The sequence below is a fragment of the Xenia sp. Carnegie-2017 genome, unplaced genomic scaffold (assembly GCF_021976095.1).
Source record: "Xenia sp. Carnegie-2017 unplaced genomic scaffold, XeniaSp_v1 HiC_scaffold_24, whole genome shotgun sequence".
Classification (NCBI taxonomy): Eukaryota; Metazoa; Cnidaria; class Anthozoa; order Malacalcyonacea; family Xeniidae; genus Xenia; species Xenia sp. Carnegie-2017.
Window position 1 is genome coordinate 4,470,685 of NW_025813487.1, and position 21,131 is coordinate 4,491,815.

Genomic DNA, 21,131 nt, shown 5'->3' on the forward strand with positions numbered 1-21,131 from the left:
GTCAACATGTCAACAAGTCATTGTGTAGTCAACATGTCAACAAGTCATTGTGTAGTCAACATGTCAACAAGTCATTGTGTAGTCAACATGTCAACAAGTCATTGTGTAGTCAACATGTCAACAAGTCATTGTGTAGTCAACATGTCAACAAGTCATTGTGTAGTCAACATGTCAACAAGTCATTGTGTAGTCAACATGTCAACAAGTCATTGTGTAGTCAACATGTCAACAAGTCATTGTGTAGTCAACATGTCAACAAGTCATTGTGTAGTCAACATGTCAACAAGTCATTGTGTAGTCAACATGTCAACAAGTCATTGTGTAGTCAACATGTCAACAAGTCATTGTGTAGTCAACATGTCAACAAGTCATTGTGTAGTCAACATGTCAACAAGTCATTGTGTAGTCAACATGTCAACAAGTCATTGTGTAGTCAACATGTCAACAAGTCATTGTGTAGTCAACATGTCAACAAGTCATTGTGTAGTCAACATGTCAACAAGTCATTGTGTAGTCAACATGTCAACAAGTCATTGTGTAGTCCATATGTCAACAAGTCATTGTGTAGTCAACATGTCAACAAGTCATTGTGTAGTCAACATGTCAACAAGTTATCTTCGTAAAGTGCTTCAATTAAGCAAGCATAATGCATGGACATTTAACAACACTTTTAAGATATATGTACTAAACTCCCACAGTGACATTCATCATGACCATGTTAAACTTACTTGAGCAGTAATTTCTACATCAGCATACAAATGATACTTGACGAATCCAACATCTCTCATGGGCACTGACATGTTTCTATAAAAAGACAACATTTGTGAAGCAAGTATTCAGTTGTCAGGTATTTGATGGCCGTACTGTATTTTTTGCAATCTGCTTCATTTATATGTTGCATCTAAGACTTAGATAAGCATTTTTTTCAAACATAATTCAAAAAGTAACTGCAGCAAGTATGATCTATAGTATAAGTCTTGCAAGTCTTACCTTAACGCCTCAATACAAATCTCGCTAACTTTCTACCTACCCTCCACCTCTATCAGCACAAACCTCACAGGCCATCTTTACTCTCTACCTACCCTCTCCCCCTTATTTTAAGCACAAACCTTGCATGCCATATTTAGTCTACCATATTTAGTATAACAGCACTAATATCACTAGCTTTGTACTCACTCTTAGAGCACTTTCAGTATCTCACTATATCATTACAACATTACCTACCCGGCTACAACATTATGAACACCAGAGTTTAATCGAGCAAACAAGTTTCAAATCCAACAAACAGTTTACAAAGTTAGAGTTCATTTCGTCGATAATAAATGCCTTCCCTCATAGGAACAGACAGACTGGCAACCACAGTTTAATTTGCTATCACGAATTTTAAATTTTTCCTTGATTTTCATCATAAAATTGCTTGCCAAATGCTAAATATATACATACTTCTTTTGCAATTTATCTGCCATTTTGATAAATAATTCCTGCAAAGCAGTCCATTTTGGTAAAACTCAGCGGTAGTTGACGGGTTTCCCGCCATTTTTGACACGTTTATTAATCATTAAATTATTAAAGTGGTAAATATTACTAATCTTCTAAACTGTTTTTTCACCCCAATATGTTGAAACATCATGTCTTTTTGCAGAATTGGAAATGGTTTTATACCCGATAAACCTTACTTCGATAGCGTGTCTTTGACTAACAATTCGTAGTGATTTTCAAAGAAATATCTATTACCACACACTATTATCCAAAATAAACATTACCTAAAAAAAATATACAACACCAACCCCTATTATCCATCACGAACATTACCTAACAAAAATAGTTCATTATCGATCTCTTTCATTAAAAATAATTCTTTTCTCTAATCTTTTAAACTTAGTATATTGTTCATTGCAGCATCTGCGTTATTTTTATACAACATGAAGTATCCCTGAATTTGAGCAATGCTTTTCGCTTCTCCAAAATCACAAACATTGCGAGCAAATCTGCTTGCATTTTTTGGCGACTCTTGGGGGAAAAATCGTGCGAAAAGGCGCTCTATTTGGTCAGCATCCGCATAACCTATTTCCTGTTTGATATCGACACGACCGGGTCTAATGAGGGCTGGGTCTAGTCTTTCGAGATAGTTAGTTGTCATGAAAACAATCCTTTCTTCCGTTGATGCGACGCCATCCAGAGTGTTGAGAAGACCACTGAAAGTGACCTGATATAGATAAAAAATTTAATGTTTAGATCTTTAGTAAAATCAATCCATATTGAGACATGAAAGAAACTAGAACTGTGTTTTAAAATATCATAGTTCACAGTTGATCTTATAGTTTAGTTGGTAGAACATTGAAGACAATGATTATCTTGTTACTATACCTGAGTACATCACAACAACGTAATGTTACTATCTAAGATTTTAAAATATGAAAGAAACTAGAAATGTGTTTTAAAATATCATCATAGTTCACAGTTGATCTTGTAGTTTAGTTGGTAGAACATTGAAGACAATGATTATCTTGTTACTATACCTGAGTACATCACAACAACGTGATGTTATTACCAATGATACTAGAACTGTGCACAAACCCATAAAATCTAAGTTATAAGTTACTAATTGCGCAGAGCACTCACCCTGTTCATATACATGTTTTGTCCAGCTTTTTCCACATCGTCTCTCTTCACGAACGCTGCATCAATATCCTCCAACAATATGATACTTTGCTGCGGAGCGATGCTCATCAAATGATTTAAACGTTCGTCAGAAAGACTACGATCGCTCAAATTCATCACACAAATGCTGTACTCCAGTTCACCTGCGAGAGCCTGGCTGAGAAAAAAAGATTTAAGCACATTGAACACGTGCAACATTCATAGAAAATACTGCCTGTATTTCCTATTAGATTTGCATCTTATACAAGTGAAAACCGTTGCTTTTCCGTCTTTTAAAACAAAGTCTTTAAACACGCGCAACATTCATAGAAAATACTGTCTGTATTTCCTACTACATTTGCATCTTATTCAAGTGGAAAGCGTTGTTTTTCCGTCTTTTATAACAAAGTCTTTAAACACGCGCAACATTCATAGAAAATACTGTCTGTATTTCCTACTACATTTGCATCTTATTCAAGTGGAAAGCGTTGTTTTTCCGTCTTTTATAACAAAGTCTTTAAACACGCGCAACATTCATAGAAAATACTGTCTGTATTTCCTACTACATTTGCATCTTATTCAAGTGGAAACCGTTGTTTTTCCGTCTTTTATAACAAAGTCTTTAAACACGCGCAACATTCATAGAAAATACTGTCTGTATTTCCTACTACATTTGCATCTTATTCAAGTTGAAACCGTTGTTTTTCCGTCTTTTAAAACAAAGTCCTTAAACACGCGCAACATTCAAAGAAAATACTGTCTGTATTTCCTTCCAAATTTGCATCTTATTCAAGTTGAAACCGTTGTTTTTCCGTCTTTTAAAACAAAGTCCTTAAACACGCGCAACATTCATAGAAAATACTGTCTGTATTTCCTACTAGATTTGCATCTCATTCAAGTTGAAACCTTTGTTTTTCCGTCTTTTAAAACAAAGTCCTTAAACACCTACATGAAACTAGTTTTCCCACAGCCAGGAGGTCCGTAGAGTAGATAGCCTCTCCGATAGGGAATTCCTGTAATTGAAATCATACAAAAGATAATATAAGTATAGGCACACGGGGCCAGTATCAATTAATAGGGGGGAAGGGGAGGTTGAGGCTACTTTCCCCAAAGATTCTTTCACCCAGCGTCTTCCAACGTACGATGAAGTCAATAAACGTGTTTTTCACGAAGCTACAAATGTTTATTTTAAAATAATTATAATATTTGCAAGAAAACAGCTTAACGTTGTCCTCAATAGGAATAGCAAATCGGAATTGATGAAGTCTTCCAGATGCAGTCTGAGAGTCTAGTCAAACTCAGTCTCGATTGTTAAAATAACATTTCCGCTCATGAAAAATGTTCATCATTTATCCCTGTCTTATTTTATAACCTCATTTGCGTGAACAAAAGCAGCGAGGGAGGACAAAGTCGAGGAAAGTGGAAAAGTTTTGTTTTGTTATAAGAGAAGAGTTAAAACAGGCTCCAGGCGATGAAGATCTGCTTCCAGATGACTGGGCGACGGTAGTAAATTTGATGAGGGAGACCGGCATATAAATACTTTGTACGTTGTCTGAAACGAGAGGAGATAAGGAGATTTGGCAGTGGAAAGAAGAAGCCAAATATGGCGAAAATAATCAGCAAAGAAGATAAGAGATGGCAAGTGGATCGAAGAGAGTAAACAGGAGTATTGGAATATAAATCATAAGGCTAAATTAGAGTGGCTTCAGAATCGAAAGATGACTACCGCTAAGGTTGTCGAAACTTCAGTCAACAACAACAAAAACAGTCCTTCTGAGGACTATACCAACCTGGACAATCTACATTTACAAACATGTAGATCAAACATTTGATGAAAAAGTTTATGAGAGAGAGCTGGGAGTAAAGGATGACACGGAGAACGGAGGCCGTCGACACGGAGGACGGAGATTGCATGGATGAAGTTAGAAAAATCTTGAGAAGAAAGAAGAGTTTAATGGCAGTCAGTCCTGACGACATGCATGTGAAAGTGTCAAGGAGAAGTGTAGGTTGAGTTTTTAACAAAGTTGTTTTATAAAATATTACAAAGTGAAAAGATGCATAAGGAATGGAGGAGAGGTGTGTTTATACCAATGTTGAAACTAGAAAGATCAACTCCTCCTCTTCCCTCAGCTCATATGTACAACTACAAATGCAACTATCTATTGAATCACATTGAACAGGATACTTCATGTAAATCAGACATACCTCGATCCATATACCATCTAGGTGAACCAATAAAGTCCTTGATATCATGTAAAATTCTTTCCACAATACCATCAGCCAGGACGACTGAATCCAGAGGTCGTCTTCGCCTAGGAAAGCCAAATTGTCTCCATTCTGCACCCATTGGAATATACATCACAGTCTTTCCCTCCTCTCGTGATAACGCCATTTTCTGAGCCTCAGCTAGGATCTCAAAAAATAGCTCACGATTCCATCCTAATGATGTCAAAGTGACAGTCTCCCAAGGTGTGCCCATGTGCAGGTCAAGCATACCTTTCTCTCTCGATCTTTCTACTCTTATCCAATGATTCTTGTAACTAAAATCGAACAATGGCTTCAGTGGCAGATTACTAATTAGAGGGGGGGGGCTGTAGGCTAAGTCAAAATTAAGGGCCTTTAAGCGATACCTATTCCTTTCACTAAGTTCAGTTTTCCTTAGCTTTGCATTTCCTGTTAGTAACTCCATAGGGTATAAAATGAGAGAAGTTCATTTTAAAGTTGAATCGAAATTTCAAATATCATCAACAAGAACAGGGAAATAGGAAAAGTTAATCCTTTATGAGTTCTGAGCATTTAACATTTGAATAGTAGATAGTAGAAAAGCCATTTTTCCCTTGCATTCAATTGCTCGTAAGGATTCAACAGCTTAAATTACCTAAGTTAAGCACATTTACCTAGCCACCTGGCCTGGAAAGCAAAAACGTTCAAATCCTAATTGTATCCAAATACAACAAGCCTTTCAAAAGCCCTTGCCTGTAGGCTTCAGCGTACTCAACCTTCTGGATAATCCGCCTCTGAATGGATTGTCAATTTGAGGCCTTCCAATAAGGTATATATTAGTTGAATCCCGGATTATAAGCTCTGGATTCAGATTCTAAGGATTCAATAATCAACATTCCAATATCAATCCAAAGACCCATGATAAGAGATGATAGTTTTAAGATGACTAAGATATAGAACATATTTTGAATGTACATTTAAAGTTTGGATTTCAGATTAAGCAATATAAAACTAGATTCCCCGTTTTCATTGCAATACAATCACTAATTCCGAATACCAGAAGCATATGTTCCTAGAATACATTTGTCTATCCTCTACCCCTTCCCCAAGGAATGACTTACTTGAAAAAATGCGTACCAGGACTTGGTATGAAATCAAATTTGGTGTTGATTTTTCCAGTGTCGTTTTGATGAAAAGTCGTTTCGACGCTAAGATGTTGAGCTTTTCTAGCGTTCAAAGTGATCCACTGTAGCAACCATTGAAAACTACGATCTTTGCTGGGAACTTCCAATGTTATCATGGCATGCCTTCTGAACGCAATGAACGCGTACTGGCTACCTTTTCGAAGAGCTGCGAGCGCCGTTCCCACGCCGACCAGGCCAAAACCGGCAGAGAAGTAAGGATTATCTGCCAAAGAAGCGAGTAATGCACTTTCTGGCATTATCTGCGAAGCTCTTGGATTAATATCTTAGACGAAAAATGATATTAAAAGAATCGCAAGAACTTCAGGTTTCGCCATCTTGTATTTTATTTCGGGGAGGGGTGCTGGGTAAATTTCGCCACTTCACAATCCAGGTGGACTAAAATCGTTTATTGACGTCAAATTAGTGTAAAATGTAAATGGTAGTTTATTCAGATGAAAATAATTTTTTACAATTAGATTATGAACATTGAGTTTAAATTAAATAGTGTGTGGCTAGGTTTTACTTTACAGATTACAAAACAATTCTTTTACATTATTAGCCATTCAAAATAATTCATAATCTATACAGTTAATATCATTGCTTATCAACAACTACGACGCACGTGGCATATGATGTATGTTTACATTCAACTTTAAACATAAGCAGATTTCATACATACTTTGCAAATAAGAGTTTTTCCTTTAAACATGTAGGTAATGGAAGACGCGATGCATTTCTGTGTGCGTTTTTGGGAGGAAAATTTTACGGATGGCCTGAAGACAGAGCTCCTCCAAAACATCCGGCTGCGTTCTTCTGGTTTGTAGCCTTGTCCAAAGAGTTTTACTACACATGCCTTTGAGGGTGGCGTTTTGTGAACCATCAGTCAGATTGGCTTTGAATGCCAGTAGAATCGGAACAACATCGTAATGACCTCGTATCATTGCATAATGCAGCGGCGTGTAGCCATTATAAAACTCCTTCAAGTTGACATCGGCGCCATTTAAGCAAAGCCATCTAACGGCGTCATATTTGCCTTTCATGGCGGCCAAATGAAGCGGCGTACAACCAGTAAATGTCCGAGAGTTCAATTTGGCGCCAAATGTAACAAGACTATCGATAATCATCCCATCCTCTTGTTCAGCTGCATAATGTAAAGGACAATAGCCATAAACTTGATCTGAGGTATAGTTCACGTTGGCACCCAGTTTACACAACAACTTTACGCTATCAAGTTTGTTATTTTTGATAGCTATAATCAGTGGTGTTTGACTGCTATAATTGGGAGCGTTTATGTCTGCTTGTTGCATCCTTACAAGATGTTTAATTTTGTAAAGTGACCCGTATTTTGACGCGAATCTCAGTTGACATTCAAGGCTCTGATCAGTAAGATCAAATCGTACTCTTTTGTAAATGTTTTCTACAAAGAAATTAGATAGTATTGGTGTTTAATAAACAGTTATATATCAAACACAGAAGTTTCGATATAACCATGCTTTATTCCTCATGACTCGCAATATACACCTGATGAAGACTAAGTTCTAAAATACAACGTCATAGTCTAATCACCTAGCAACTTTACATCAGTTCTTTCAATATGAACATAATAGCCCAACATAAGACTTTTAAAAAAGCCATCACAATAATAAAATAAAGAAAGATTTATTAATAACGTTTCGTCTTTAACTTAAGACATCTTCAGATTATTTGAGATAAATTATATACACGAGGTTTTAAATACAAGCATATATTACAGGGTGTTAAATTACATGTGAGGTGAGTAAGAAGTTTAGATGACGGAATTAAGTGAGAATGGCGGTATATTAAAGAAGATGAAGGGGGATTGAGTTGCCTTGTGTGTTAAGAGAGGGTTTGAGTTTGGATATAAGAAGGCTTTCATGAATCATAAGGTTATAATTGTCGGAGGAGGAAGAGAGAATTGAGAAGTCATTAAAATCGGCAGACTGATATGTATTTCTTACATGGGAAAGAACTGCAGATGGTGGTGAACATAAGGAAGGTTTCCCTGTTAAGAAAGAGATTCCCGAGTGTTCCGATATTCTGGTGTGTAAACCTGGGTCATACCACGCGTCATTTACTTTACGATTACTATTGTGATGGCTTTTTTAAAAGTCTTATGTTGGGCTATTATGTTCATATTGAAAATTGGCTTTCCGCCTGGTAAATCTCTGGCCACATCAGTTCTTCATCAGCTCGCCGTACATGATTGTGGTTTTTTTTCTGATTGCCGGCTTTTGTTGAGTTTTTTCTATTGATTTAACGACTTTGGAACCAAGTTATACTAAGAAAGGGGAAACGCTAGCCCTTAATCTAGCGCCGCTAGTAGTTTGTGAGGAAATGCAGCGGTGAAGAAGCGAAAGAGCACGTGGAACCCTCGACCTTCGGTCTCAGGCTTGCACTGATCTGCTCTCGAATTCTCCCAAAGTCTCCTCGGTTTGCATAAGCCTGTGGCGCAAACACAGTAAACATCTTTTGTTTCTCTTTCAGAATAGGGCAAAACGCTGACATTCCTAATAAGCTTTTGATTAGTTACCCCAAACCTCACCGTTCAGTCCTGCCGATTGCCAGCAGTAGCGAATCACTAATTACGGGGCCTGTAAGCTAAGGCAAAGTTGTTGGCTCTATTTCTCTCACTAAGTTCAGTTTTTCTTTGCTTTGGAATTTCCTTGTGCATTTGAACAATAGATAGTACGAAAGCCATTTTTCTCTGCACTCAATTGATTGTGAGATTTTTAACAGCATAAATGATCTAAGTTAAACACATTTAGCTAGAAAGAAATAGCAAAAACGTCCAAATCCCACTTATGTCTAGATGCAACGGGCCTCTTGAAAGTCCGGTTCCGTGGGCTCAAGCCTACTTAGCCCATTGGATATTCAGCCTCTATAGCTGATTACCAGATGGATCAAATCGGTTTTAAATTGCGCTGGTATAGATGGCTATATTTAAAGGTCATTCAAAGAAGTCGGCGTCAACCTCCAAGACTATAGAGTAGCTGGGGTGTCTCTAGAAGAGATCATGAAAATGGTAAACTGGTCGGGTATACCTCTACCTTCACTCGTTTCTACTATCGACCAAACTTTGACCGTTCACACGCTAGAGCAGTGCCGTCCTGGGCACTGTAATCATCGCATAAAGTTTGGGCAGATTGCTTTAAACAAGCATTGTTATATCGAAACTTCTGTGTTTGATATAAAATTGAAAATTTTGCAAGGGTGCGCAGCGCCCGCAGTAAAGTTGAGATTATACGAAAACACAGAAGTGAGATATAGAAGCCCTCCCTCTCCCTCCCATTACGTTACGTTATGTTTTCTTTTCAAGTATATGGTTGAGCCCGCGAGTATCGTTACATGTTTGTAGATTTAAATCGTCCAGGTGAGTAGAGTCCTGAGAAGGACTGTGGATGTTTATATGTTTGTAAATGTAGATTGTCCAGGTTGGTATAGTCCTGAGAAGGACTGTTTTTGTTGTTGTTGACTGACGTTTCGACGACCTTAGCGGTAGTCATCTTCAGAGTCAAATCAACCTGGACGATCTACATTTACAAACATGTAACGATACTCCCGGGTTCAAACCATTTACTTTAGATAGTCATTTTTCAGTTGTGGTTCTGCTCACAGGAGTCTCTGTCGTGGACATATGGTGGCCTGGAAGAACATTTTTATAATGTTCCTTTCTTATGGGCCATTATATTGGTTTTCTATTGTAGTCATTTTAGTCTAGCTATATTACTTTTATCATGTTTATTATTACTAGCTTATAGTAATTTGGTCGCTGATTACGAACTGTTTTCATATAATCTCAACTTAACTGCGGGCGCTGCTCGCAGTATCACATATCCTAGATATCTATCATACATGTTTGTACACGTTCATTGAGAAAATATAGATTTTTCTCAATTATTTTCGTCGTGAGAAGAGAAACAAAGGAAAATTTTAGTGAACTGTCACAGTGATTCTAAATACCACAAAAGCTTTAATTTTCATTGAGTTACTCACCTTTTGTCGACATGTTATATAAATCGAGTTACATGTAGCGTCTTGCTTTTCTGATATGCCGTTAATGTACACTTCAAGTGTTAAAAATTGACGCCTTTGTTATAAAACACGAATTCTTATGTCTTCAATGCCCATCATAGATATATAACTTGTTCTTTGCAATATTAACTGCTTCATTTCTTCTAAAGCGTTTCTTTCAAAGTGACGTGGACTCACAACGACCACAGCTGGTGGCGTAGTAAGTCAACTCAATCGTAATTGTTTACGCTAGAAATTTACTTTCACAATTACATCCTTCCTTTGCGGCTTTCACAGTCAGTTGAAAATATCAGAGCTTAATATCTGATGCTTTAAACGAAAGACATAACCATGGAAATAATGCCGATTAATCCCCGAAAACTAAGAACAACACACAATATTTTTACACGTCAAAACTTTTTGTTATTGCTTTGAAATTTCACTTCCGCAATACTTGGACTTTAAGTCGCTCGTGCCAGTCCTTTTCGTGCAAGAACGCGGACGACGGCTAAACAAGATGGTTGCCGTTTGCGAGATTCATTCCTGTGGCGATAATGCCGTTGAAATTGTCTTTAAACTAAGCAAACCCGATAAAAACGAACTCTGCTTGAAGAAGGAGAAGAATGTTCCAAAATATAAGGTATTTTTTGACAACCTGACAACTGTGGTGCCCAGACTGAGAATTCCTGGTTGGTACTGTGGTACTAGTACCATAATGGTATTGACCGTACTGTCATTTAGTTAGGCTGTCTGCCGTTATTTTTCTTCAGTTCAAATTTGATATAGAGCTTTTCATGATTTCATATTGTTGCGTTCGTTTTATAACGTTTGGCCATTTTTCTAAAATCTTCATTTAACATCAGGAACCGTACATCAAACTGCCTGATGGTAATTTGTTACATGGAACGATGACGACGATGAAGGCTATTGCAAGGACTACAAAATGTGATATTCTGGGGAAAGATGCTTTGGAAGAAGCGGAAGTTCAACAATGGATGGAGTATTGTCTTACGAAAATTGATGCATCTCAAAATGATAAGTCAGAAATGAAAGAAATAATTAAGGTTCGTTTAAACACACTGGAATGTTTTTTTGTTCACCCAGATTTATTTCTTTTCTTTTGTGTTCTCTCTAGAGGAACTGTGAGGTGTTCATTTTTTATGAATCTTACCACAACCTACAATTTTTAACTTTAAAATTTGTTATTTTTAGTTGCTGAATACATTTCTTGTTGACAAAGTATACTTTGTTGGTTATTCATTGACTCTTGCGGATCTTTTGATCTTTTCAATGTTGTTCAACGTCTATGTAAGCATTTAAAACAGCAATTTATAGTTGAACATGGAATATGTGTTTGTGAAAGAAAAGCAGAATAACTCAATGCTCTTTTTTTTTAGGAAAATCTGACATATGAAGAAAAAGAGAAAGTTATCAATGTATCAAGGTGGTTTAATGAGGTATGTAGAGTAATCAAAACATCACATGCAATATGTAATGGATCTTTTCAATGTTGTCGTAGTATAGAAACAAACAGTAGTTCCACTCTATTGAAATTTTTTGTGTAGCGCATATCTTATTACGCATGTGATTAGCATAGTGGTAGCCGGTCAATTGCTTTTTTTTGACCAATGGGAGCACTGAGATGGCTAGCCGCAGCCCGTAATCTAATTAAATATGCAGCACCAAGTTGCACAGAGGAGTGAGACTACTGTATGTTTCTATACTGTGATGTTGTTATATAATATTGCATGCTTTATTCCTGACTTGGGTACATGGCTCCGATGAAAGAGCATGGGTACAAGGTTGATTAGAGAGAGCCTGGGTCCAAGGTCCCTTGGGTTCCTATGAGAGAGCCTGGGTACAATGTTTGAGGTGTTATTTTTTATCATTCCTATAGGTTCAGAATGTTTTGTGTGCTTCCGATAAACGTAGAGGAAAGGTAGCATTTGTTCGTAATTTACTCTATTGAATGATATGAAATGTTCAGAGTTTGTATCGATAAATACTCCTCCAGAAGAAATTGATAAATGCTCCTCCAGAAGAAATTGATAAATACTCCTCCAGAAGAAATTGATAAATACTCCTCCAGAAGAAATTGATAAATACTCCTCCAGAAGAAATTGATAAATCCTCCAGAAGAAATTGATAAATGCTCCTCCAGAAGAAATTGATAAATACTCCTCCAGAAGAAATTGATAAATACTCCTCCAGAAGAAATTGATAAATACTCCTCCAGAAGAAATTGATAAATACTCCTCCAGAAGAAATTGATAAATACTCCTCCAGAAGAAATTGATAAATACTCCTCCAGAAGAAATTGATAAATACTCCTCCAGAAGAAATTGATAAATACTCCTCCAGAAGAAATTGATAAATACTCGGAGGGAAGGAACAAGGAGTTATTATAGACTTCTGTATATTTATTGTACATATCATGTATCATACCCATCTTAAATGATAAATTTCTCATTTTATTTGTCTCCCCAACAAACTTACAGTTGAACTGGGGGTTTTTTTTCAACATATTTGTTGACTTCATGAATTATTTTAATGTATTTTTCATACATTCAATTGTCAGAAGTCGTATTTCTACATTATTTGCTGACTTATTCATAATTTTGTGTGATTTCCATCCATCTCAACTTCGCAATCCATTAACATTTTCCGCTTGCAAAATTTGCGCTCTGACTGAACTTTAATCTATAATTCCTTCGAGATTGAAGAAATCACGAAATACACTACCAGAAAAAAGGCTAAAACTGTCTTTTTCAACCAATTACAGCTTACTTGATCAAATTCGAAAGAAATAAAACGTCAAAGTTCTATGCCATGAGATGGAAGAAAAGTTTATAAATAACGTACAAGAAAGACTATTTTATAGCTTCCCGACATTTACCAAGCAGAGACGACATTCATTTGGCATTTAAAAATAATTCAATTCATTCTACTCACAAACAAATTCTTTAAGCCGCACAAACAGTACACAATGACATCGGATTAATACAGTCTGAATGACAAAACGCCCCGCAACGAAGACATTTAACCATTGGTTTCAAAATACACAAACACGGCAAATTTAAGGCATGCGCACTGTTTATCGTTTTCGATGGTTCGTCTTTCTTTTTCTTACTGTTACTTGACTTTTTGTTCGGTTTTTCTTTCGCTGTTGTGCGCTGACCAGTGTCCAAAAACGTTGTCGGTGTCGGCTCTGATACGTCGCTCGCCTCAGAAAGTGAAGGTTGAATAGGTTCCGTATCTACAAGGAATGGAAACATCGGTCTTAAACGCATCTGTATAACTTTCAGTAAACTTGGCATGCACAGTTTTTATGTACGACATACACAATGTAATTCTGTAGTTATTCTAAGCATTGACAATGATCAAGACCTTACAAAGAATAACATTTTTCTTGTGTCCAAATGAATGAATGAATGAATAATTTTATTTCAACACGCTAACCATTGCCAACAAGTGAGTTGTTTTCCACATGGAGCGTGCGCAAAGTTTACAGAAATGAATTTTAACAAGAATACTAAATTAACAAAGTACAGTTCCTAAAACATTAAATTACGTTCTATAGACTAGAAAGTTAGTAATTACAATTAAATATCACGAAATTATTTGGGAAAGTCAGCAGCGATTCTGTTTTGAAAAGACTTTAGAGAGCATGATTCTCTGAGATCAATAGGTAATAAGTTCCAGATTAGTGGACCATTAAATGCGAGGCTTTTTTCATGGTATTTGTTCATGGCTGGGGTAAGCTTAAATCACTGTATATGATAACGTATGCTTTTATAGTTTCTCACTATCCTTCTCAGAGATATAAACGCAAGTGTGGGAGCCACTAAACGGAAATGTGCAAAGACTTCTACGCCTCTACCTAACATTGTGAACCGTTAAAAACGTAAACCTTAAATCCAATAATCCTAATTTAAACTGAATCCGACTATCATATCATAACATTTTATACAAGTAGTTTTGAATCTTCCCCATGCAGGCTCTGTTTCAAATAATTACCCAACTATAGAACTTAGGCTTTTGAGCGCTATGTAAAATTCGTCATACCTGCTAATGATTTGTCGTTTTCAACCAAGCTGGTAGTTTCCTCACTTGTTACCTCCGAGGATTCGTCGTTTGCATTTATCTCGCTTTTCCCTTTGGTCTGTTTTGCTTTAGGTCGTGACTTCCCCTTACCGTTTTGCTCGGTCCCATTCTTCGCTACGCTCTTCGCGGTACCTTTCAACGACTTGGTATCTTTGAGAGCTTTATTCGAAACACTTTTCGCCTTAGCGAGTTTCTGTTGGCGTACTAAGGCTGCATTTTGTTTGGATGGAACATTTTTTCCCGTTGCGTTTTTCTGTATTTTATTCGGAGCGCTTAAATCCGTGTTTTCTCGCGACTCTTTTGATTCTTTCTCCTTCTCCTCGGCAAGTCTTTCTTTTTCTTCCTTTTCCTTGGCAATTAATTCTTGTTCTTTGTCCCATTCAACTCTTACCTGTTCCATGATGTGATGGCTCCTTACAACTGGTGATGTGTATCTTGTACTTTCCTGTAACCTTCAAAGAGATACATCGAGCTATCACATATTTGACACACGCGAAAAATACTTTAAATTCATGAAACTATCTTCACTCAAACAAATCAATCCAATTTTGATCCAGGTTCGTTTAATTTAAACACCCGCAAACGGGTGTAGGCCGTATTACGCCATATAATGGCGCGCTTTGATTGGCTTAGAAACATTTTTGACGGTCCATAATTTTCCCGTAATCGACCACTGTCCAAAACGCATAATTTTACAGTCAAATATAAACAAACTTCGTAAAGCAAACAGCAAAACGCAAAAAAAAACATTTGAGAACGCGATTCGAAAGAAAAACACTTGGAAAGCAGTTTAACTATCCAGACGATACAATTTGAAACGATTTATTTTTTTATGGACGAAAAGTAGAAAAGTCAAAATCGACCCGTAAAACAGCATGGACGAGAAAGAAAGCAAGCTTCGTTTAAGGTCAAATAATGCCATATAATAAACCTTTTAATAACCACGCTTTCTCGGTCTTTACTGAGAAATATCATAAATTTCCCCGTAAAGACTTCGAGCTCGGTTATTAAGGCCTTGATGCTATAATCTAAATATAAATGTAAATATGATCTTCGCACTTTGTTGGACAATTTAAGCAATTGTCTCATGAACCTGAAAAATTCAGGTGACTCAACGGGATAAGTCTTCATGAGACAATTGCTTAAATTGTCCAACAAAGTGCGAAGATCATATCTACATTTATATTGAAAACACCGCACTGCATAAAACATTCTTTCGGATGCTATAATCTCTCAAACACCAAATCTCAATCTCGGTTTATTCAAGGCACCCTCTTTCGACAAACCAATGTTCTTAAATAATTATGGCGCTTAAATAACCACACATTAATTATACGTTAACTATTCACTTGTATAATTTTACACAGGAGCAACGAATTTACTAGAAAAATAATATGTATATAAATTCTTACTTTTCTCCCCATACTGACTCAAAATGCTTTATCTAAAAAGTAATAAAAAAAGATTAGCATTGAGTTTCAGACTGGTTCAATTGATGCGATGTAAACTGATTTGTTGTACAGTATGTAAGATAAAAACTACGATGGACAAAATTTTATGAACTTCAGCATGTAAAAGAACGCGTGAGTGTTCCTTTCACCATTAAATATAGCTACCTTCCAAGGATCTTGGTTAAATTTTCTATCTTGTTCCAGTTGTATCTTCTGATTCATTTCTTGAGTAAACTCGCCTGAATTTCGCAGAGAGAACACGCTCAAGTATATTACATAAAACATTAACAAAATACTATCTTAAAAGATGAATTGAGAGGTTTCGAGCACTTTGCGCTTCGTTCAGATTGGAGTTATCGCAAAGAAAAGCACTTCACTAAAACTTGCCTTCGCTCAGACGTTCCTTCCAAGAATCAAAAGCACTAGTGAAAAATTCGTTGCTGAATGCTGTGTTGGTTGGTCTGAAATAGAAAATCAGTGAAAATATATTTAAGAATACAACAAATTTAGAATGAAAGCAAACTATTTTATGTCCATGAAGACAAAGGCGAAGATTTCCACCTCGTAAACGTAATGACTTATGAAACAACCATTTTTATAGTTTGAATTCTGTGTGAGTGTTTTTTTTTCGTGGAATATATATCTTCATCAGTATTGTGGACTTACTTCAATTCACCCTTTTCGTCAGTTTCTTGATCGATTTGTGGTAAAAGTTTCACCAAATGATACTGGTAAAGTTTCGGGAGAAGATTAAATGTTTCGAAGTTGAACAGCGTCTAAAAAAAAAAGAACGGCAAAGACTTTCAACTATCGCTGTAGTTTTCGTTTAAAGTGTGGTTTAGAACGTCTTACTCTGCCGTTTATTTTGGATAAAATAGAGTCGGGCGACACGAGGTCGACTTGACCTTCTTTCGAGCGTTTCATTTGAGCAGCTGAATAACAAAAAGAAAAGATTTCAAAGTCGGTTTTTTTGAGTTCATCACAGAATAAAATATACCAACCGACACTCATTTTCTTGTAGCGTTTTTGCTGTAAGAGAAACATGCGAATTCATTATGGTTGTCGAAAATTTGTGCTCGTTCAAGAAAATGGAAATCGTGTCTTACTCCGAAATATCCTGATGACGAGTTCTTGACCACGGTATGTGTGGGGTACATGGGTGGTCGTAGGATAGGAGGGATAAAGTTTTGAGATACACCAGAATTGTCATCACCCATGTATTTTAACTGGAAAGATATAATGAAACTACAATGACTGTTCTCGTTCTCTGTTGTTCATTCATCACTACCTACACTGACACACGTTATCTTATTTCTTATATATTTTAGATAGTGTAAAGACTGTTCTTGTTCTCTGTTGTTCATTCATCACTATCTACACTGACATACGTTATCTTATTGCTTACATATTTTAGATAGTGTAAAGACTGTTCTTGTTCTCTGTTGTTCATTCATCACTATCTACACTGACACACGTTATCTTATTTCTTATATATTTTAGATAGTGTAAAGACTGTTCTTGTTCTCTGTTGTTCATTCATCACTATCTACACTGACATACGTTATCTTATTTCTTATATATTTTAGATAGTGTAAAGACTGTTCTCGTTCTCTGTTGTTCATTCATCACTACTTACACTGACAAACGTTATCTTATTTCTTATATATTTTAGATAGTGTAAAGACTGTTCTCGTTCTTTGTTGTTCATTCATTACTACCTTCGCTGACAGACGTTATCTTATTTCTTATATATTTTAGATAGTGTAAAGACTGTTCTTGTTCTCTGTTGTTCATTCATCACTACATACATAGACTAACGGGAAACCTACTTCAGCTTTGGTTTTCACAGGTATTCGTTCCCTAGAATTCTCACTATCTTTCTTTTCATCATCCAATTTAAAAGTGACCCTTCCTTTCTTTGAAGATGAGCCATCTCGAAAACAAGGTTTAATCCGTCTTTTCTTGGCCATTGAAGAGCCAGCGGGAGGACTATCAGACGATGGCGCTATCAGGCTACTTAGACGTGAATTGGCAATCGCACATTCGAGGGATGAGGCAACTGAAGTTGAACCCGTCCTGTTTTGGTAAGATCCCAACATAACTGTAAAGAAAATTATTGTTTCGTGAATTGAAGTATTCAAATGAAATATCAGACTTAACGAAGATGCTGTTAATCCACAATAAACAACAACACGTCCAACAAAATAATTATAATTATAATAAATTATAATTAATTATAATTTATAATAATTCATTATCACAAATTATAATTTATTATAATTTATTATCACGAATTATAATTAATTATAATTAATTATATTGTGGCAAACCTACATTCAATCATTGGTGGATGCGAAGAGTGGGTTCAATGGGGTGCCAACCCTTCTAACTTTGTTTAGGGGAGGGTGGAATGCAGGGGGGTTTCTGTAAATTATCACAATGCTGAACAAACAGTCAAACAAAAGCAATGGTGATTTGTGTTTGATGGAGCACACTTCCAATTAATAACTCTCAGTCATGATGTAGAATGAACAGAATGTAATAAAATAAGGCATGGAAAAATTTTCCTGGATCCATCCTTGCAGTCAACCCATCTAATCCTCAGCAATCCTGGCCAATCCATCATTTATCCAACTAATAAAACCAACCACTCCAAAAACAAGTCTAGCCAATCCACAATAATCTTAACCAATCCACAACCAATGTCCATAATCAATCCAATCAACACTTTCTCTTTGAAAACAGTGTTTTTAACACTGAATGTCTTATCCTCCGTAAAGATTGATAATAAGAATAATAATTATAACAATTTTCCCCTAAAATCATTGCATATTCATCAGCCAACATCGTTCATGCTCATGCTCATGGCAACCGTCACACATGCTCATGCTCATGCTAACCATTACACATGCTCATGGTAACCGTCACACATGCTCAAGGTAACAGTCACACATGCTCATGCTAACCATTACACATGCTCGTGCTCACCATTACACATGCTAACCATTACACATGCTCATGCTAACCATTACACATGCTTATGCTAACCATTACACATGCTCATGCTAACCATTACACATGCTCATGCTCATGGTAACCGTCACACATGCTCATGGTAACCATTACACATGCTCATGCTCATGGTAACCGATCACATGCTCATGCTCATGGTGGCAGCCACACATGCTCATGCTAACCATTACACATGCTCATGGTAACCATTACACATGCTCATGCTCATGGTAAAATCACATGCTCATGCTCATGGTAACATCACATGCTCAGGTAACAGTCACACATGCTCATGCAACCATTACACGCTCATGGTAACCATTACATGCTCATGCTAACCATTACATGCTCATGCTAACCATTACACATGCTCATGCTCATGGTAACAGTCACACATGCTCATGCTAACCATTACACATGCTCATGGTAACCATTACACATGCTCATGCTAACCATTACACATGCTCATGCTAACCATTACACATGCTCATGATAACCATTACACATGCTCATGCTAACCATTACACATGCTCATGCTCATGGTAACCATTACATATGCTCATGGTAACCATTACACATGCTCATGCTAACCATTACACATGCTCATGCTAACCATTACACATGCTCATGCTAACCATTACACATGCTCATGGTAACCATTACACATGCTCATGCTAACCATTACACATGCTCATGCTAACCATTACACATGCTCATGCTAACCATTACATGCTCATAACCATTACATTATGCTCATAACCATTAACATGCTCATGCTCATGGTAATCACACATGATCATGCTAACCATTACACGCTCATGCTAACCATTACACATGCTCATGATAACCATTACATGCTCATGCTAACCATTACACATGCTCATGCTCATGGTAATCACACATGCTCATGCTAACCATTACATATGCTCATGCATTACACATGCTCATGGTAACCATTACACATCATGCTAACCATTACATGCATGCTAACCATTACACATGCTCATGCTAACCATTACACATGCTCATGCTAACCATTACACATGCTCATGCTCATGGTAACCGTCACACATGCTCAAGGTAACAGTCACACATGCTCATGCTAACCATTACACATGCTCATGGTAACCATTACACATGCTCATGGTAACCACACATGCTCAAGGTAACAGTCACACATGCTCATGCTAACCATTACACATGCTCATGCTAACCATTACACATGCTCATGCTCATGGTAACAAACACATGATCATGCTAACCATTACACATGCTCATGGTAACCATTACACATGCTCATGGTAACCTTAAGAAAACTCTGAATTACTATGTTTAAAAAAGTAATCTGAAGTAACAACATTACTGCTAATTGGTGGCAATGATCCTGATGGTGAAATGTTACTGTTTTGGGACGAGCTTTCTGATGAAACTTGGGAAGGACTTTCTTCCTTTTCTTCGACCTTAATATCACCCTCGTTGGAACTTGAATCTAAATAGAACATTCAACAATCAAGTATCAATAGTTTTTGAGTGAGTTTGAAGCGTTAGCAAGTGGTGAAATGATTTGTGCAACACACCTGGGGAATCAGTCTCGGATTCTGAAGATTCAACACTATCTTGGTGCTTTTTCTAGAAATTTGGTAGAGTTAATGAGCTTACTTATACAGGTCAGTTAACAGCATTGAACTAAAACACATGGAATGCTAACTGTAATAGAAAAGCCTGATAATTTTTTGAAGCCAAATCTCACACCCAGCCATGTGAGATTACACCTAGATACATGTGTGTATTTCAATCAATTTTCACTCCGTCCACGAGGTAATCTCGAAACACACCACATGCTTGTCTGGGTGTAATCTTTCGTGTATTTTAGTCGCATTCCATGTATTTTAGTTAAATGGTTAATAGCACTACATCATGTGACTTACATTTAGTTGATAACAAGTTCCTCTTCCATTAGTTTTACCCGTTACTTTGGCAAAAAGAGAAGCTGGTGTCCTCGAGTTCGCATGAAGCATTGCATTAAGACAGGCCAGAGCTTGCGAAAATCTACATCATAGTAGGATGTCAGTCGGTTGCGTCAAGCCATCCATGTCATTTTCTATTCATAATTTATATGAATTGCTCTTCAAACTGACTTACTTTAAAGAGACCTCTTTCAGCTTTTGATCGAGGATTGCATTTAGTATCTCCTTATGATTCAAGGGTTTCTTTGCATTCTCCAGAACCTTAAAAGCAAAGAATTCAAGTTTATGTACATCAACTCCTGGAAATTCAACGTAGATATAAGATGTTGTTATTTACAATTTTCGCCGCTTCGCCCCAAGTAATTCCTTTCTTTTTAGACTTATCCATCCCTAATTTTTCCATTGACTGGCTCAGTTCGCATGCAGTAAAGTATTATTAGACATTTCCCATAAAAATAGATAAAAGTAAGGATACAAAATTAACATCGTTCCGGTTTATGATAATATTATACATAGAT

At 36.7% G+C, this 21,131-nt stretch overlaps 4 protein-coding genes across 4 annotated transcripts; 1 reads left to right on the forward strand and 3 right to left on the reverse strand.

Moving 5' to 3' along the window:
* Window positions 1-1,518: 1,518 nt before the first annotated feature.
* On the reverse strand, window positions 1,519-6,374 carry LOC124451306 (mitochondrial chaperone BCS1-like). Its single transcript, XM_047001927.1, has 5 exons — window positions 5,985-6,374; window positions 4,846-5,180; window positions 3,590-3,653; window positions 2,623-2,818; window positions 1,519-2,206 (listed from the first exon to the last, which is right to left on the reverse strand). Exons 1-5 carry the CDS (start codon window positions 6,302-6,304, stop codon window positions 1,865-1,867), a joined length of 1,257 nt encoding a protein of 418 aa, XP_046857883.1. The 5' UTR covers window positions 6,305-6,374; the 3' UTR covers window positions 1,519-1,864.
* Window positions 6,375-6,467: 93 nt separating this feature from the next.
* On the reverse strand, window positions 6,468-10,495 carry LOC124451583 (26S proteasome non-ATPase regulatory subunit 10-like). The gene is made up of 2 exons (XM_047002207.1): window positions 10,062-10,495; window positions 6,468-7,464 (listed from the first exon to the last, which is right to left on the reverse strand). Exons 1-2 carry the CDS (start codon window positions 10,072-10,074, stop codon window positions 6,749-6,751), a joined length of 729 nt encoding a protein of 242 aa, XP_046858163.1. The 5' UTR covers window positions 10,075-10,495; the 3' UTR covers window positions 6,468-6,748.
* An 82-nt stretch (window positions 10,496-10,577) lies between these two features.
* LOC124451189 (eukaryotic translation elongation factor 1 epsilon-1-like) lies at window positions 10,578-12,676 on the forward strand. The gene is made up of 5 exons (XM_047001814.1): window positions 10,578-10,719; window positions 10,943-11,143; window positions 11,292-11,387; window positions 11,477-11,536; window positions 11,977-12,676. The coding sequence occupies exons 1-5, from the start codon at window positions 10,597-10,599 to the stop codon at window positions 12,046-12,048; spliced, it is 552 nt and encodes a 183-aa protein (XP_046857770.1). The 5' UTR covers window positions 10,578-10,596; the 3' UTR covers window positions 12,049-12,676.
* A 318-nt stretch (window positions 12,677-12,994) lies between these two features.
* On the reverse strand, window positions 12,995-21,120 carry LOC124451188 (putative Polycomb group protein ASXL2). Its single transcript, XM_047001813.1, has 15 exons — window positions 20,951-21,120; window positions 20,789-20,874; window positions 20,575-20,695; window positions 20,224-20,275; window positions 20,010-20,135; window positions 17,464-17,735; window positions 16,741-16,860; window positions 16,636-16,663; window positions 16,487-16,566; window positions 16,301-16,410; window positions 16,022-16,095; window positions 15,800-15,873; window positions 15,596-15,627; window positions 14,145-14,635; window positions 12,995-13,335 (listed from the first exon to the last, which is right to left on the reverse strand). The coding sequence occupies exons 1-15, from the start codon at window positions 21,014-21,016 to the stop codon at window positions 13,043-13,045; spliced, it is 2,025 nt and encodes a 674-aa protein (XP_046857769.1). The 5' UTR covers window positions 21,017-21,120; the 3' UTR covers window positions 12,995-13,042.
* Between the last annotated feature and the right edge of the window lie 11 nt (window positions 21,121-21,131).

Coding starts and splice junctions, on each gene's coding strand:
- LOC124451306 (XM_047001927.1), bottom strand. CDS start 6,304: ATGCCAGAAAGTGCATTACTCGCTTCTTTGGCAGATAATCCTTACTTC. Junction 5,181..5,984: donor CCTGGTACGCATTTTTTCAA/GTAAGTCATTCC, acceptor GTTCGATTTTAG/TTACAAGAATCATTGGATAA. Junction 3,654..4,845: donor TAGATGGTATATGGATCGAG/GTATGTCTGATT, acceptor TTTCAATTACAG/GAATTCCCTATCGGAGAGGC.
- LOC124451188 (XM_047001813.1), bottom strand. CDS start 21,016: ATGGAAAAATTAGGGATGGATAAGTCTAAAAAGAAAGGAATTACTTGG. Junction 20,875..20,950: donor GGGGCGAAGCGGCGAAAATT/GTAAATAACAAC, acceptor TTTGCTTTTAAG/GTTCTGGAGAATGCAAAGAA. Junction 20,276..20,574: donor GAACTTGTTATCAACTAAAT/GTAAGTCACATG, acceptor CCAAATTTCTAG/AAAAAGCACCAAGATAGTGT.
- LOC124451189 (XM_047001814.1), top strand. CDS start 10,597: ATGGTTGCCGTTTGCGAGATTCATTCCTGTGGCGATAATGCCGTTGAA. Junction 11,144..11,291: donor AAATGAAAGAAATAATTAAG/GTTCGTTTAAAC, acceptor TGTTATTTTTAG/TTGCTGAATACATTTCTTGT. Junction 11,388..11,476: donor CAATGTTGTTCAACGTCTAT/GTAAGCATTTAA, acceptor CTTTTTTTTTAG/GAAAATCTGACATATGAAGA.